At 40.4% G+C, this 16,962-nt stretch overlaps 1 protein-coding gene across 1 annotated transcript in view; it reads right to left on the bottom strand.

The window, feature by feature from the left end:
* Nucleotides 1–16,800, bottom strand: part of LOC105699271 (mediator of RNA polymerase II transcription subunit 11) — a 25,900-nt gene extending 9,100 nt beyond the window's left edge. The window contains exons 1-2 of the mRNA XM_012424140.1: nucleotides 16,610–16,800; nucleotides 11,049–11,189 (exon numbers count right to left, since the gene is read on the bottom strand). Of these exons, the coding sequence (XP_012279563.1) occupies nucleotides 11,049–11,189; nucleotides 16,610–16,685 (217 nt within the window). The 5' untranslated portion in view covers nucleotides 16,686–16,800. The remainder of the gene's footprint in view (nucleotides 1–11,048; nucleotides 11,190–16,609) is intronic.
* Between the last annotated feature and the right edge of the window lie 162 nt (nucleotides 16,801–16,962).

A 16,962-nucleotide genomic window follows, 5' to 3' on the forward strand; every position in this document is an offset into this window, starting at 1 on the left:
GTACATATTGTAGACCTTAAAATATTTATTCAAATTGTACAAAACTATTCTGCACTTAAGGGGTTGTTTACCCCCGGTAACGCTGTTATTTGTGAAAATCCTGAAAGACGTCAACTTTATTTTTCAATTTTAAGCACGAAAATGATTTTTCCGTAATTTATTTTTTTTTATTGCAAATATTATATTCAAAAATATTTAAAGAAATATCGTTTTTCTGAAATACAATATAACGGTTGCTACCCCCCGAGGTCCGAATTACTGTCAGTAGTTACGCCTACTAGAGAGAAATATTTTGTACTTTGATTCATTTCAAAACATCGATTACAACTCCAGATATTTAGAAAAAACCGTTTTCGGGGATAAACTTTAGGGGCGGTTTTCACCCCTTAAATAGGGGATTGGGCCGATAAAAAAAAATACGTGACCCTTATTTTTCGATCCTCTACAACATATTTAAATTTCAAGAAAATCGGAGACGGACGCCTCGAGGGGTTTCCTTGTAAGGATGGCCCCCTAAGGAATCCTCTTGTGCAGCACGCCGCCGCGGCGATCGGCGCGTGCGCGTCAAAGCGCGCACGCGCCAACTTCGAAGAAGGTGAGGTAAACCGTCTATTCAAAATTGCGACTGTTCACGATAAATCTCCCAAAATTAACTCCTGCTGCAAAATTTGACGCTAGTAAATCGCTCGGAGTAAAAGAAAACGAAACTAGGCGGGGTATCGGACGGCGAAAAAAATAAGGCAATCAATACAATAAAGGAATGAAACTTTGATGGAAAAGAAAGATAGATTGTTGAACAGAGAATGACGTATTCTATTAACCACTAGGGGCGATAAGCGAAGGCTATTGTAGAGACTCTGGGCTTTCCCCAGGGAAAAGTTATAATCGAAAGAGGTTACAGATAATAATTAGGAGACGCAGGTACCAGGAAAGGGAATGAAAAAATTTGGAGAGGGAAATTTGCGCTCCACTTTTCAAATTCGCTTTAAGGCGGCTAAGCCTGAGAGAAAAGTACCGGCCCCGGAAAAACGACAGCTACGCGAAACCAGATTTAGTCCGATACGCCAAAATGTCGACTAAACCCCTACAGCTCGAATTTCTTCACGTAGGAGATCCTATCGACTTTTCGCGTCCAATTCGACTCGACTTCGCTCGCTCGGATGGTTAGATAATCATTCATTCACCCGGACTCGATGTCGCACATCAGGAAACTCGATAGAGTTTTGCGCCAAATACATTTAAAAGCATGCGCGAATGGCACCGGATACTTTACACCAAAGTTCGGCCCGTCAATTCGATAAATATTTTTTTCTCGAATAAGAGAATTTATTATGGATTCATATTTGGCATGAAGAAAGTACGTTCCGTTTTATAGAGCCTGTAATTTTTCCAGATTTTTTAGAGTTATCAACTATACGCTACGCCAATTTGAAAACATTCAAGGTCACGTTTCGCTAACTCGACGTGTTCATGATCGTCTTTTGCCCGTATTCCTTTCCATCGCACCCGCATTCTTCATAAGTTTCATTGAATTACCGCAAGTGGTGTCATGGTAGACTCAGAGTCCGGCGCGTCGACGCGTAGAGGATGAAGAACCAATCGGAATTGCGCTTAACCTCGTGGTCACTTATGCTGCAGTTCTGATTGGTTTCCACCCTCGACACGACGACGTGTCGCGTTCTGTGTGGCACACAACGCGCTCATTGATAAAGAACCGTTCCCTCTGCAATGTAACGAACGGTTTTATAAAAACATCCGTAACATTTTGTTGAGTTACGTGAAAAATGGATGATTGTCAGATCATTGACATCATTCTTAGATCACATGACATTTTGTCAGGTTTCTTTCAACAATACCAGTTTTAACATTAACACTTTTAGTTTGATATACTGGTACCTCGATACTTTTCTTGTATTACTAGTACACCAAGCTGAAAGTGTTTAATGTTAAAAACAGTATCAGAAGAAAATTTTCAATTATATTGGAAAGGTAAAAAAGAGGATGTTAAAACTGGTATCGATCGATACTTTTCTTATATTGATATTAATTAAATATACAAACGATTCATACTTTTAATTTCAAATTCATATGTAAAATGACTTTATTTCATTGAATGTTATAATGCTTACAAAATATTGTTATTGTTACATTCAACAATTTACAAAAAGATGTGAAATCACCACAAAAACACCGTCGGCGTAAAAAAAACTTGCGCCAAATACATCTATCCAATTGAAACAGTATATTTTGCAAAGTCATATCCATGATGAATCATATCTAGTGGCGATTAATCGCACAAAAACAATGAAATCAGTTACTTTTACCAAATACATGCATTGGGTGTTATACGCGAAATATTACATTTTGCGAAAATATACCCATGAAGTAATAATTGAGCGCATAGCAGTAATGGATCATTCTTCCTAAACACATATAATATGTTACATTGAAAACAAAATATATAGCCTCATAGTAATATTTATATTCTAGATATTCTATTCGGATATTCTAGAAATTGCTCGCTCGCTATTTTAAGATTCGCTTCATAAATCTATTTTCCTCAACGGGCGCAGATACCGGTTGAGGAGGTCGTGATTTCCGATAACCAGGGGAAGTTAGCCTCCGCGATTAGTGAGAAAAGGTGCTTTCAAGAGAGAAAGGTTGAATCTCCTGAAGGAACAGAAGAAAGGCGCAAAGAACAAAGATAAAGGGTTTAACAGGATTAAGCTGCGGCCACACTTCCTAAGCTATCTCGACACTCCGGAAAATCGCAATTATTATACCTAAACAAATTCGGGGCTTACGCCCCACGCAACTCGGACGCGACACGGATGACCACGTGGTCGCCAAGCGGCTTCTCCGCCTCCGACTGAGAGGAGCAAAGGCTTGTAACGGGGCGATTTGGGAGCGCCTGCGCGATACCGAAATCGACGGCAATCAACGCGTGCGCAATATCAAAGTAATTAGGTGGTGCAAGAAGGCCGAAAAGTAGGAAGAGGCCGAGGAGTAGGGAGAGGCCGGGAGACTCCGGGAGATCCCGTGTCGAAATCAAAAAGATAAATTAGATTTGATTTTCAATGGGAACAGACATCCCATAATTTGAATAGCACTAGAATACATTCGAATCCCTAATTAGGCAGAAGTTAGAAGCGCGAGCAGGTAGAAAGAAAACCAGAGTAAGCCGGAATCCGTAAATCATTTATGAAATAAAATTTACAGATAGGAAAAATCTTAAAATAAATCCCAAACACCAGCGATCCCTGCCATTGTGGTAGCCATCGCATCCCTAATTCTTATTCCTTTTGAACACGATCCTGGAACTGTGCTATTGCAGCATCTCTCCTCTCGTGAAAATAAGAAGAAAAAAGAAGAAGAGCCATACCTTCGATTGACAGAAGTCAATCGAAGCAGGTCCAGACAAAAAGAATACAAAGGAACTGTAGATCCGTACCTTCGGCCTTGTAAATGCGATAACCCTGAAGCAGGAACTAACACAATCTATAATTGTGAAAGACAGCTCGGACTCTATCATTGTGATTGCCTCCGACCTGCCGAGCTTTCACAGCTGAATAGAAGAATCGTGACACGAAGTGCATAAGAACCTATCACGAAACATCCTACTAAACCTGGAAAACCCTAAACCAGTGGATATTCAAAGCTGGATAACCTAAGTTAAGTTGAAATTAATACCTGAGGAGCAGTACTCCAGGAATCCAATAAATTAATTCAAGTCAATTTGAGAATTGAACAAAATAAGAAATTACGGGATTAACTGGATTTCGAAATACGAAGGAAACCAACCCATTTGCACCCACACCTTGAATCCTTTTTATCAGGATTCGATAACGAATATTTGGCTTACTCTTGTAAGATAAAATGTCAATCTGAGAGTTCAATTCCTATCCTAAATTAAATCCATCTTAACAAAGTGGAAACAATTAGATAATCAATAATCGAAGTGGGTTAAGAATGTCGGAGCGTTCGAGATATCGAAACACGAAATCGATTTGGAATTTCGGCCTCGATCAGCTGAGTGACCGAAGCCTAGACGCATAAGAAACCGAAACATTTTCTGCGCGGCACGAGGCATCGCGATCCTGCTCTAATTCGCACGCCTGCCTCTCTTACCCGGGTCTTCGCACCTCAGACACCGGCGATTTAATATTCCTGGAAAATTATGACGCGGCTCGAACACACAACGGTGTGGAAAAGACGGTGCATTTTGCACGGCCTAATCCGTACTATTACAGGCTGATGGCTCAAATTGAAACGAAAGGACCCGAAATTACAGAACAAAACGTACTCCGCAAATATGGAGCGAAACCGACCTCAGGAAACTAAAACTAGATTTAATTCAGAAAATTATCGATTCATTCACCAATAGGACACGACTCGAAACGCGCAAAATATCCGCGATTGGGGAGCCCTTCGGGCTCTCACGAGGCACTCACGGCACGGGTTTACTCTCTTTCTCTCTCTCCCGGGGCTGCCATCGAAAGGTTAAGAAAAATGGCGTGCCAAAGGTATCCAAAATTAGGTCCACCAGAAAAGCTAACGAAATGATCCACTCGAAATGCGTGAATTTTCGCGGAAAATTGTTCGCCCGTACAACACGCGAACGGACCGCCTGCGCGATACACGTTCTAGTCACCGGCCCGAGACTTTGAGGCCCACCAGGACTATAACTGAAGCGGACAATCGGGTGCGACAAAAGCCGCTTCTCTTACCCGCGCTTCAGATAATCAAAATTACGCGAGTTAAATAGAGAAACCAGAGAGAGAGAGAGAGACAGAGACACAGCAGAAAATCAGATAATCCCCCCTCCCGTACCGACGCGACAGAAAAAACTTAAAGGCAAACTCACGCAAAAACGCAAACAGATGAATTAGCGCGTCAAATAATCGCGAACTCAAACTGAGCTCCCTAATACGGAAGAAGGTACTACGGTACCGAGGGACTTTCGCTGCCGCTCCCCGGCCCCTCAGCTGCCTCCTGCTTCCTTCGGGTTGAAGTTGGGGCTGCGACGGGTCTTCTCGGTCACTCGCGACTTTTAAACAAAATTGTAGAGAACTTGAGGGAAAAGCGGGTGTTGCGACGGGTCCGGTCTGACGATTTATAGGTGAAAAAGGTCGGAGCTCCTTGCGTCCGGCTAGATAAAGGATCCCGGGTGGGCCCTCCCGATATCCGAAGGCCGTACGTTGATTGGTTAAGAGCGTTCCACTGATATCCGAGTCTCCAAATTTCCGCGCTCCGCGCTGCGCTAATTGACAGCCACCCAGGTCATTTACCTGGGTCCGAAGGAGAAGATCCCTTTTCCTTCGGAATAATTTTTCCAGAATTCAATGATAACTCCTCATCAATGCAGGTGCACACTGTCTTTACACCAGGGCGCCTATTCTTCGACGAGTTTTTTTTTTCTCGCATGGCGGGGGCGTTCCATTTTCATCTCTGTAATATTTGTGGACACGTTTTGGTTTTCGCAAGCGATTTATCTCGTCTTCGTCTTCTTCTACTGGATACGGAGATATGTCAGCATATTGAGGTGCAGTAGATCTGAAACGGATTCTGGTGCTCCTTCTGAAGAGTTGTTCTTCGTCTGGTCGATGGACAACCGCTTCCACGGTGATCGTTTCCGCGGACGGCTGCTGTAATTCCTCCTCAGTAAAAGGAATTGCGTCTTTTCCGAAATTTTCGTTGTTTCCTGAAGCTTGAATGGCGGTGACCGGAAGTGCTTGACATTCAACGAGATTCCGCAATAAGGCGTCGGCGTTCGATTTAATTTTTTCAACCTTGTATACTACATCATATTTATATTCATTGAATTTGAATATGCACCGCAGTAATCTGGATGTTGGATCCTTTACGGAATGCAACCAGACTAATAGGCGGTGATCGGTCGTCAAGGTGAATTTTTTTCCGTATAAATACGATTTAAAGTGATTGACCGCGAAAATTATGACCAGTAATTTTTTTGTTATAGTTCAATAATTCATTTCAGCTTCGTTAACACTTCTATAAGCGTACGCGATAGGCAGATCCTTTCCTATTTCACCTTGACTTAATACTGCTTCTATCGCGAATTCTGACGCATCGGTGGTTAAGATAAAAAATTTGATGTAATCTGTGTATTGGAAAATCGGTTCCTTGCAAAGCAATGTCCTCAACACTTTGTACTCTCAATTATTGAGATGTCGATTACCGATGTCGAGTCACAATCGACAAAGGAGTGCAAAGGGTTGATATGTCAAATGCGTGTTGTTCCATTTTCCATTCGAATTTCGTATCGTTTTTAAATAGATTCGTTAATGGTTTCGCGATTTATGGGAAATCCTTAATTAAATGATAATATCTCGTGAGGCCTAGAAATTGATTAATATTTTTCAGGTTTTGCGGAATTGGAAATTTTTCTACGGCCCTTCTTCCCTAGATCTGGTCTTACTCCTTCACCTATTATGTGGCCTAGATAACCGACTTCTTTCCTTAAAAATTGACATTTGCCGGGCTGGAGTAAGAGGTTTGCCCTACACAGTCGAGCTACAAGCTAGTGAATTTAATTTCATGTTCTCTGAGGGAACTGGAATACAGGACATCATCTAGGTACACGAAAAGCTCATTCCCTTGTAGTCAGTTAATACTTTGTCCATTAACCGCTGGAAAGTTGTAGATGCATTTTTAAGTACGAACGGCATACGGTCGAACTCGTAATGACCATGGGATGTTGAAAAGCCCGTTTTATTACGGTTTTTAAAATCCATACTGATTTGATGGAAACCAGAGGCTAAGTCGAAGACCGAGAAATACTTGACGCTTTCCAGCTAATTTATGATTTCGGTGATATTTTGAAGGGAGTAAGCATCTCTGATGGTTTACTCATTTAGTTTCCGATAATGTATAACCATTCTCTAGCGCTTGTTGCTCTGTGGTCAGGATTCTTTGGAACGATCCAAAGTGGAGAATTATATGGGGACGATGGAGTTTTAATTATTCCTAGGTTGATAAATTCTTCGACTTGGTGTTAAATTTCTTCCGTATTGATTGGCGGATAAAGATCTTGCTTGGTATGAATTGGCACATCGTCCATAGTAGGAATTGTATGATTTAGAAAGTTTATTGTTCCCAGAGGTTTTCCTGGGGTGTAGAATAGGTCTAAGTTTGCCGTTATCAAACCTTCGACGTTAAATCTTTCTTCCTCGTTGACGTGATCTAGACGTAGCGTCTCAAAAATGTGCTGTTCATCGGTTTTCGATGGTCGTGACACATTATTTGAGGCGGTGAAGACGGAACGGTCTTTTGCATGCCTTAAGATTGGATTTTTCCCATTCGCTTCGATAGTTTGATGAATTTAGCGAACTTAGTGGATTCAGTGGATCTAGTCGATTTAGGACATTTTGTCGATTTAGTAGATTCAGTGGATTCCGTGGAAGTAGTAAGATTTGCGGGTTCTTGCAGGCGACCAAATTTGATCGACTCAGATACTTACGGAATTGAATATTCTCCCAACTCTAAGGTAGGGATCGTGATGGTAATCGGATTGTCGGACATGTTTGTCGCCATTATGTAGGCTCGTTCGTTCCGATTTTATGCTAGGGCTCGCCCTAGGTATACACTCGGTCCTGAGTTAAGCAACGGGACGTATCCTTCGTCCACTTCCGGGTTGCTAACGTTGACCCAAATTTGCGACATCATTTGATGTGGTAAAGTAATGGTACGGTCGTTTTCAAACAGAACATGACCTCGTTTGATGTTTACGGTCCGACTGCCATAGTAAATACTTGCTTCTTCTAGTTCGAAAACGGATCCGAGAATTCCGTCTTGATCGAACAGGAATTCATCCGAGACGACTTGGAAAGGGATTAATTAATCGTTAATTTTAATGTAAGTATCGCCTAGCGTTAGCAAAACTTTCGAGATTCTGTTTATGCGATAATATATCGTGTTATCGATTCTGCTATCTTCACGAATGCATTTGGATTTTATGATGTTGATTTCATCGCCCGTATCGAGCATAAAAATTATTCGGAGATCGAGTTCTGCTGAATTCATTGTGACTACCGGCAGTCTTAGAATTGCTCATGCTTCGATCATGGTTACTCTAGGAATTATTCGATGGTTTCGGTGATTATCGGACGCACGTGATGATAATTCGGTTCCCGATTGCCGTCCGTGTGCCGGAAACCTTTCGCATTCCCCGACGGGTTTCTGGATCCTTGTTCTTCACGAATTCTATTATTTCGCATTCGCTTTCGACATTCTTCAATCGTGTGACCTTCATTTTTACTATTACGTAGACACCCTCCGTACCCTAACATAAGAAAAACCCATTTTCCGATCACCGGAGCTAGCCATGGAAATCCGAATACGGAAACGCGATTAGGTAACTCTTGCGAAAGGATCCAACACTAAATCACCTGACACAATAAGTTCATCGGCCAAGACTCCAAAAGTCATCGATCGACCCGGGGCGAACAACCTGATGACTACGCAACGCATCAGCACGACTCAGAAACGCCACCCTCACCTGAGCCCTAGGAAACTCCCACCAATTGGAACATCCTGCTAATAAAACCAGCAGTCAAATCGAGACGACGTACATTTAGTCAGTGTCAGTTCTTACGCTACGTCAGTCTTCAGTTAAGTATCATCGAAACTTCGAGTGGAGCTCCTGGTCCCCGGTACTCCATTCCTAGCGAGTCAGAGACCGAGACCACCGGACTCCCCGCCAATGACCACCATCCTGCGAGCTGCAGTAGCGCCATCCGGTACTCCAGCGATCCAGCCACCGAGTCAGGACTAGACGGCGGCACTGCGACTTCCATTGGACGGGAGGCTTCTAGGAGACCTCCAACCCTAGGGCACGTCATCCGACTGGGTCGATCAAAAGAGACTGTCACCGATTACGGCCGCTGAACAAGCCAGGTAGAGGATCCTTCGCAAGCTCGACTTATCCTCATTTTCATTCTAGTCTATTTATTAACCCTTCATCTTCGATCAAACCGGAATTCTAATCATCATGGCGACTTCCATGCCTTGCTCCGGTTAACCGGATAGATTAATAACCCCTTAACTTCCTCCAAACAGCTGAGCTCAAATCTCAGCATCGCGAGACAGAACCACGCATAGACCGCCATTAAGACAGTAAGGAATTCCCGCATCAGCACTCCGGCGTCCAATAGCCTACCGCCGCTAAGGCGTGCTATCGCGATACCCGAACCGCCGCGACGCGGAAGTATACTAATCTAGAGAAATTCGTTCAAGACACCTCGGGTGCCCTCCCAGCTGATTGTAGTTCAGACCTCACGGATGAATAAATACTAACCATCTTAATACACTAGCCACATTGCCATTCGTTCGCACCCATTTTTATTCCTCACTCCCCTAGATCCCACCAGAGGAATTGATCTAGCCGCTCGGATCAATCTCCTCACGAACTTAAAATAATCATTACGCGCAAGATTTGGGTAATCTCAATCCGAATTACCCCGGCCTCGCATCCACTCGGCCGCCCCGTAACATTACAGTATTTACATTGTTTAGTAGGCTCCGACATTTGTTTAAGTCGCGACATACTCGATTGCTGGCGGTGTTTAAGAAAGCATTCTAATTCTAGATGGCCGATTTTGCGGCAAAAGGTACACTGTTTCGGCGAATTTGGGGATGGATTAGGTATTAGATTATCGCGACGGGGTTTTGTCCTGTATTCCGTCTGTCTATGGTTTAGGTATGTCTAGGTTATGGTTAGGTATGTCTGGGTTTATGATAGAAGGAAGTTATGAAGAAGCACTGTTTGCCTTCTACCTGCGTGAGCCTGGCGCTTTGATAAGAATGGGGCATCTCGTGCGGGAAATATTCAGAAGGTCCGAATAATCTGTCCTTTTCTTCGGCTTCTCTTGTAGCGTCGATCGCAAGTTTTGTGACGGCAAATAACGGGTATTGACCCTTTTGCGTACGGGATTGTATTTCCGGGCGAAGACCGCGTATGAAGAACATGGCTTCTTGATTTAATTGCTCCGCGAAAACTAATCTTTCTGCGGAATTACTTCCGTTCGTATGCTGGCTTAGAAAATGTTCTTAGACCCGGTGGTGGGGTTTGGAAAAATGTTCTTAGACTCGGTGATAGGGTTTGGCAAAAAGGCCTTAGAGTGAGAAAAGTTAATATTTTTGGCTTCTCGGAAAAGTCATCGAGGTCGCCATTACTGCCAAAAATTATGGGGCTGCACGTGCAGGGTGGCATCGGATATCGTGAGATCCCTCTTTTCAGATTTTCTATTGCCCGAGCATAAGTTGAAATTTAAAATTATTATGGCCTCGTTGTCTTAATTTATATTTCCTAACTTAGTAAAATCTTATTTGACAGTAGGGTCGGCCGGTCGCAGGAACTAAGACAGGATGACCCTCGGTTATCTGAACCTAAGTAAATAATTATCCGTTTAAAGTCCAACATTTTTATGACTTTTCCCGAAAACCTTGGTCTCCCAATCTTAATATGATATTTGAGCCGATGCAAGTGCAGGAAACAGATGCACGTGGAGGGAGCGTTACGTGGGACGTAACCGCAGACATTTATATTGAAAAAAAATATTACCGATCCTGACCACCATAACGACAATTAGGCGATCTATTGAGTAACGTAACTCAGAAATTCGACTTAATTTTTTGATAGGCAAATTGATTGATCATCTATAAGCTCATAAGATATATGTCAACTGCAGACGATATTTCTATCAGTAAACATATTCGTTCTACATTACGGCCATTTATATTTGTTTTATTTAAAGTACTCATAAACCGTTTTTGGAAGTTATTCAGTGTATTCTGCATGTTTGTGAGATTTGTGTAGTGAACAAATATATTGTTCAAGAATTCAATTCGTTCTATATTACGGCTATTTATATTTATTTTATTTAAAGTACTCATAAACCGTTTTTGGAAGTTATTCAGTGTATTCTGCATGTTTCTGAGATTTGTGTGGTGAACAAATATATTGTTCAAGATTACGATTCTTAAAATCGGAAAGGTCCCTCTGCTCAGAGGATTCATTAAATATTTACCAGTGGATACTTGTGTCAAGTAATTAATTTGTTCACTCAATTTCGATTCCACATGTCCCAAAGTCTTCAAAAATTGGTGCGTTTGTCCTTCTGCTTGTTTCAAGCTTGACTTCTCTTTGCTCAATTCCAGAAAAACTTGACCTGTAACAATAGATAAACACATCCTTATCAATTAATCTATAAAATTAGATTTTAATTGAATAAAATATAATACATTTACGTTATATTACAGAACACGATATTAGTACATTGTATACCAACGAGGTAAAGTGGGTCTTTTAACGTCCGAGGTAACCTTGCGATACGAGTCGAAGACGTTGTACCTTTGAATATTAATTTAGAGTCGTTGTAGTATTTTGCGAGAAGCGTGAGTCCTCGATTTTTGCATCATTTTATTTTGAGAATTAATTTCGAGTCGTTATAAGATTGTACCTGTTAATCTCGATTTAGCATTTCGTAATCATTGTGGCATCAACTTGGCTGTGAATAATTTTTCCTGTACTTTGTGGGACAAGATGTCTTTATTTCTGATATCTCTGATTTTTCTTGCAACCTGTCTTGATTGTCTAGTGATATTTGCGCGAAATGTAAGGTTTTTCTGTACCTAGTAAGAGTAATTACCTTTAATTTGTGAGATCTTAAATTTTCATGCGGGTGGTCCTGATTACATGTATCTTTTCCCTGTAACTTTATATAAAATTGTAATTTGCACGGGCTATTCACGATACGATACATGTTATTTTACTGATCAAATGTAAAGCGAACCCGCTACGCAAGGAAGTAATTCCGAAATTTTTCCGAACGGATACGCCTAGTATTTTCGATATTTTTCCGATCGAATTTGCTAAATAAATTCAATATTTTTTAAGGATGAATTAGGAGAGTCATTTTTCGAAGATTTTTCGGAAGAAATGAGACAAGTCGCATCGAATGTTTAATTCGAACCCCATTTGAGAGTGTCGTTAGAGGCCTCATATTTTCGGAAGAGACTTTTTCAAGATAACATTGTCGTAATTATGATTGTAATTTTAGTGAGAGAACAATCTTAAGGATGAGAGAGCGAGTTTGAGTTGATATTTCTATCGAACCCGTTGTAATTTCAGTTCGAACCTACTGGTCGAAAGATTCTCCTCGGACAGGTGCGTCAAGCTAGCACGTCACTATTGCAATTCACGATTTCTGAATAGAGGAAATAAGTGCTAAATATGTGCTAATTTTGTGTCGAATTAATTGATTTTGTACCCCACTATTTTTCAAAAATTTGAAATTTCACTGTGGCCGTGTTAGCTTGACATCAAGCCAACACGTTCCCCTCTCAAACAATACAGAAAGTTAAAAACAAGTACACCAAATTGAAAGGAAAATTGTGCTAATTTTGTGCCGTAATAGTTTTCTTTCTTTACGCTGACCATTTTTTTCAAAAACTCGATTTTCTTTCCGAGCGTGCTAGCTCGGCGTCTAGCTAGCACGTTCCCTTCTTAAACATTATAGAAAATTAAAAAAATGTACACCAAATTGAAGGGGAAATTATGTACTAATTTTGAGATAGAGAGAGATAGAGAGAGATAGAGAGATAGAGAGAGAGAGGTAGAGAGAAAGAGAGCCGTCTTCGTGGAAATTTAAGGTATTGGCCATACGGCCTTGATTACGATTTATAGATTTTGATAAGGCGTATGGTCCCTGTCAAATAGGGTCGCGCCATTTGTAAATTTCGAATCATTGACCGGTAGCAACGAGGAGGAAGCGATCGCGGCGTATAAGTAACGTCGTTTAGGCCTCGAATCCGTGACCCCGAGTATTGTGAATCGCGAGTTAGATTCGAGCAATTTAGCGTCGCCCGGTGGCGACTTGTGCTCATTCCGCGTGTGTTAGAGACCGGGGGTCGAACTTTGTGGCGGAAACCACGTCGCAATATATATATATATATTCCACTCACCCTTCATCCCAATAACACAGCCTAGCTGTCGCCCGCAGCCGGCCCCCGTCCCCCCAAGGGCTACTCTGTCCGCCCCCAAAACGGGACTTAACCTTTTTTTAAAAGGCTTTTAGTCTATTTTCTGCAGGCACGCGTCCACAAAGGGTTAAATGACAATTAATCGTACATAATTATAAATCAGAACAAGTAGTAACACTTTCAAGCTCGCATATAAATTGAAACGTGGCGGATCGTGGAGCCCACTCCACGTTTCAAAGCGGTGCCCTTTCCGGGCCGAAGGCCTCCACGTGGCGGAAATACCGTGTCGACAAGGAGCCTTCGTTCAGGCCGCCATATTAGGGAACACGGACCCTGCCGGACCCTTAAGGGCGTTGCGGAGGTGACCGCGCCGACCGCGACGTGTCCACAAGATCAGGGCTTGGGGACGCGAAGAGGAAAACCCGGAACACCGGCCGCGAGGACTTTGGCGAGTTGTCATCGCGATTCGACACCTTAGTCTGCGTCGAGGCGGAACTTAAGTTTCGGCCAGCCGTTGAACGTTCAATTGAGCTTGAACGAAACCTGTTGGAAAAAGCCCATTTCGGTCTCGCGAGCAGTGGCAATTCGGGTTCGCGAAACGTCCCTGAAGTACTGTGTGTGTGTGTGTGTGTGTGCACCGGAGGCCTGCAGGGACGGTAGCGCCGTCCACCCCAAGGCCGCCCAGACGCAGAAACGACCGGGACCGGGCGCCTGAGGGAGGTTGCGCGACTGAAGAGAGTTGAACAATTGCTGTTACTTCACAGAGAGGAAAAATGAAGTATTGGGAGAATATGGAGAGCCAATGGGACATAGGAGAAATATATAATGAAGGAAAGAAAAGACAGGAACTTTGGGCTGGTAATTTGTTAGGAACAAGGGTCGTCGAGGAAGTACAAGATTTCGAGTTCTTAGGAAAAGAAGTGGAATATTGGTTTGGTCGATGTTCTCTCGGAAGGTGCTGTGGACTTTAAAAATTTGAATAAGACATCAGCCTTTAGCTAACAGAACGCAAAAGCGGGAGACTCTGATAACGGCCGAACAGCGGGATTTAGGCGCGTCATCCAACAGATTAAATGAAACAATTATTACTAATGGAAAATAGGGCGGACATTACATATGTTATCCTTACTCTATTTTCAACATCCAATATTTCAACAAATATTGTTTTAAATTCAGGACGTAATATCGAAGGCAATCACGAATTCATTGCTATATCAACCCTGGACCTCTGCTAGCTTTATCACTGACACAAAAAATAACATATACCATACCAGTAGATTTGAAAACAGCGAGATCGTTTATAGGAATAATATGACTTGTCTAAAATATTTATAGGAAAAGTGAGTAACGACATGGGTGTGANAATAAAAAAAAATAAATTCAACATTATGCTTCAATATGCAAAAAGAACTGAAATTTATTCACAAAGACAAATATGTAAGTCAATAAAAGTTAGCTTCTTAGATTATCTGACATTAATTTATCATTCATTATTTCACTTAGATTTTAACACTTCCACTAATTTTATTATTACTGCTAACTACATTTGAATGTAATTGTCATTTATAAGTATGTGAAACATTAAGTGATTCCTTATCGAGTATTACTTGGTGGGTCTGTTTTATTGAAAACAAATTTCTTTTATTATGTTTAGTATTCAACTCTGGATAGAATCATCTTTGAAAGTACACCATTCTCATTCCCTTCAAGCTGCATTAACATGACTCCAAAACCCTGCAATTGGATAGTACAAAGGTATATTAATTGTCAAATGTTAGTATTTTGTGACATAATAACACGCAATCAGTTTTTTTAAATATTATAATCCGCTCAATATCTATATTTTGACATTTTTAGCACAAACCCACCAAGTAGTATTTTATAAAAAATCATTTAATGTTTTACGTACTTATAAATGATGATTAATTACACTTAAATATAGTCAGCAGTAATAACATGAAACTAGTGGAGGCATTACTCTGTAAATGAGATAATGAATGATAAACTATTGCCAGATCATACAAGATGTGGTAGATCACTTGTGGTGGAAGATCACTAGCATCTAGTGATTTACATACTTGGCTTTGTAAAATGATTTCAGTACTTTTGTATACATAAGCACAATGTGGATCCTAATTTTTTATTTTCAGAAGGACAATTGCTACAGCCTTCTATTTGGCCAGGTTTTCTTTATACGGAGTTGTTTTTGCAGAGGTATTAATTTAACTGACTCTGAATGCAACACGAGAAGTAATTACCAATTCACCACCATGTAGGTCAACACTGGGCGTCTAATGGTGTCATTACTAAAACTTCGAATATAACAGCTAAGAATCATCCGATTTTTCAACAGCTTATGAAATTATTTATTGTAAAAATAGTATCTACCGGAAACTTTAACGAGATAATTTACTAACAAACAAAAATTAAGTTAGCCTATGGTATTTCAAGTTCGTAATTTCATTGGAATAACTGAAATAAATGAGACATGGTGGAAAATTAAATTTATTGGAAAACAAAAATTTGTGAAATCCCCACATCTGTGTAAAAATGTCTAGCCAAGTACAAGAATACAGAGAATGTGCATTTAAAAAAAAGAAACCATAGAAATTCTACATGATGCCTATGTATACAAAAACGAGTGAAATCATATCACAAGACCAAGTGCATAAATCGGTAGGTATCTGCTTCTTAGATGATCTGCCAATAGTTTATTAGTAGTCTCTCATTTACAAACTTCAATGCCTTCACTACTCTTATGTTATTGCTGCTAATTAAATTCAAGTATAATTGTCATTTATCATTATGAATATATTCGAATTTGGTTAGGGTCCTCTTTAACATTATAGCATTCTCATATCCCTAAAACCATAATAACTTGACTGCAAATCACTACAAATGAGTATTACAAAGAAAAATTAATTATTAAGGAAAAGTATAACCAAAAAGGAAAAAAGGACGGATTAGACTTTAATGAAATAATAACATGCAACTTCTAAAATGTTTCAATCTGCTATATGGCACTATTATGACATTTTTAATAAACCTACCAAGTAATACTCAATTAAAAATCATTTAACGCTATACCTAATCATAAATGCTAATTAATGATGCTTAAATGTAATTAGCAGGAATAACAAAATTAGTAAAGGTGTTAAAGCTTCCAAATGGAAAAATGATAATGTCATATCATATAAGAAATGGATACGTATCAACTTATACACTTGATTTTGAGATTATTTCAGTATCTTTACATACAGAGGCATTCGTTTTTACCAGATGAAAGAATATTTTACAAATAATATTAGTTAAAGAATCAATTTCTAAAAACACTAGTAATAGTACACCCAACAGTATTTATATATTCCTAGAAATCCAAGATTCTCTAATGAATATGAAAGTGAAGTAACATAAAACGGAAGTTACAGCAATTGATTTTAAAAAGTTCGATACCTTAACAGATATTCCACTCAGATGCACGACTCTATTAGTACTGGCCTGTTGTTTTCAGTTCTTCAATTCCTTGACCAATAAAAACACTTAATTTTCCAACCCAATTACAACAACACTTCCTGACATTTTTACTTTACAATAGAACATAACCTACCTGCACTTTGTAAACAACCGGTTATTTCTTTTTCAATATTTTCCAAGGTTTGAATTCTTTCCATTGGAGGAGTCATTTCAATTTAATACGATTTGCACTATATACTTGGCTTGATTATCTAATTATAATTAACAATAAATGTTTCTTTCACGAATATTACACCAATAAATTTAAACACGGCATAGCATGCATGGAATGGTACACTGGACTCCATCGATGGCTTGCACCTGGTTCGCACTGCCCTCTCCGGCCGCGCAGAGTACTAGCGGCGGGAGCAGCGCGGAATTCGAATCGCTCGAGGGGCAGAAAGGATTTCCTAAAGAAAATAAATATTTATAAACAAAAACAATTAA

Source organism: Orussus abietinus, unplaced genomic scaffold (assembly GCF_000612105.2).
Source record: "Orussus abietinus isolate OABI.00-Male unplaced genomic scaffold, Oabi_2.0 scaffold482, whole genome shotgun sequence".
NCBI classification, from domain to species: Eukaryota; Metazoa; Arthropoda; class Insecta; order Hymenoptera; family Orussidae; genus Orussus; species Orussus abietinus.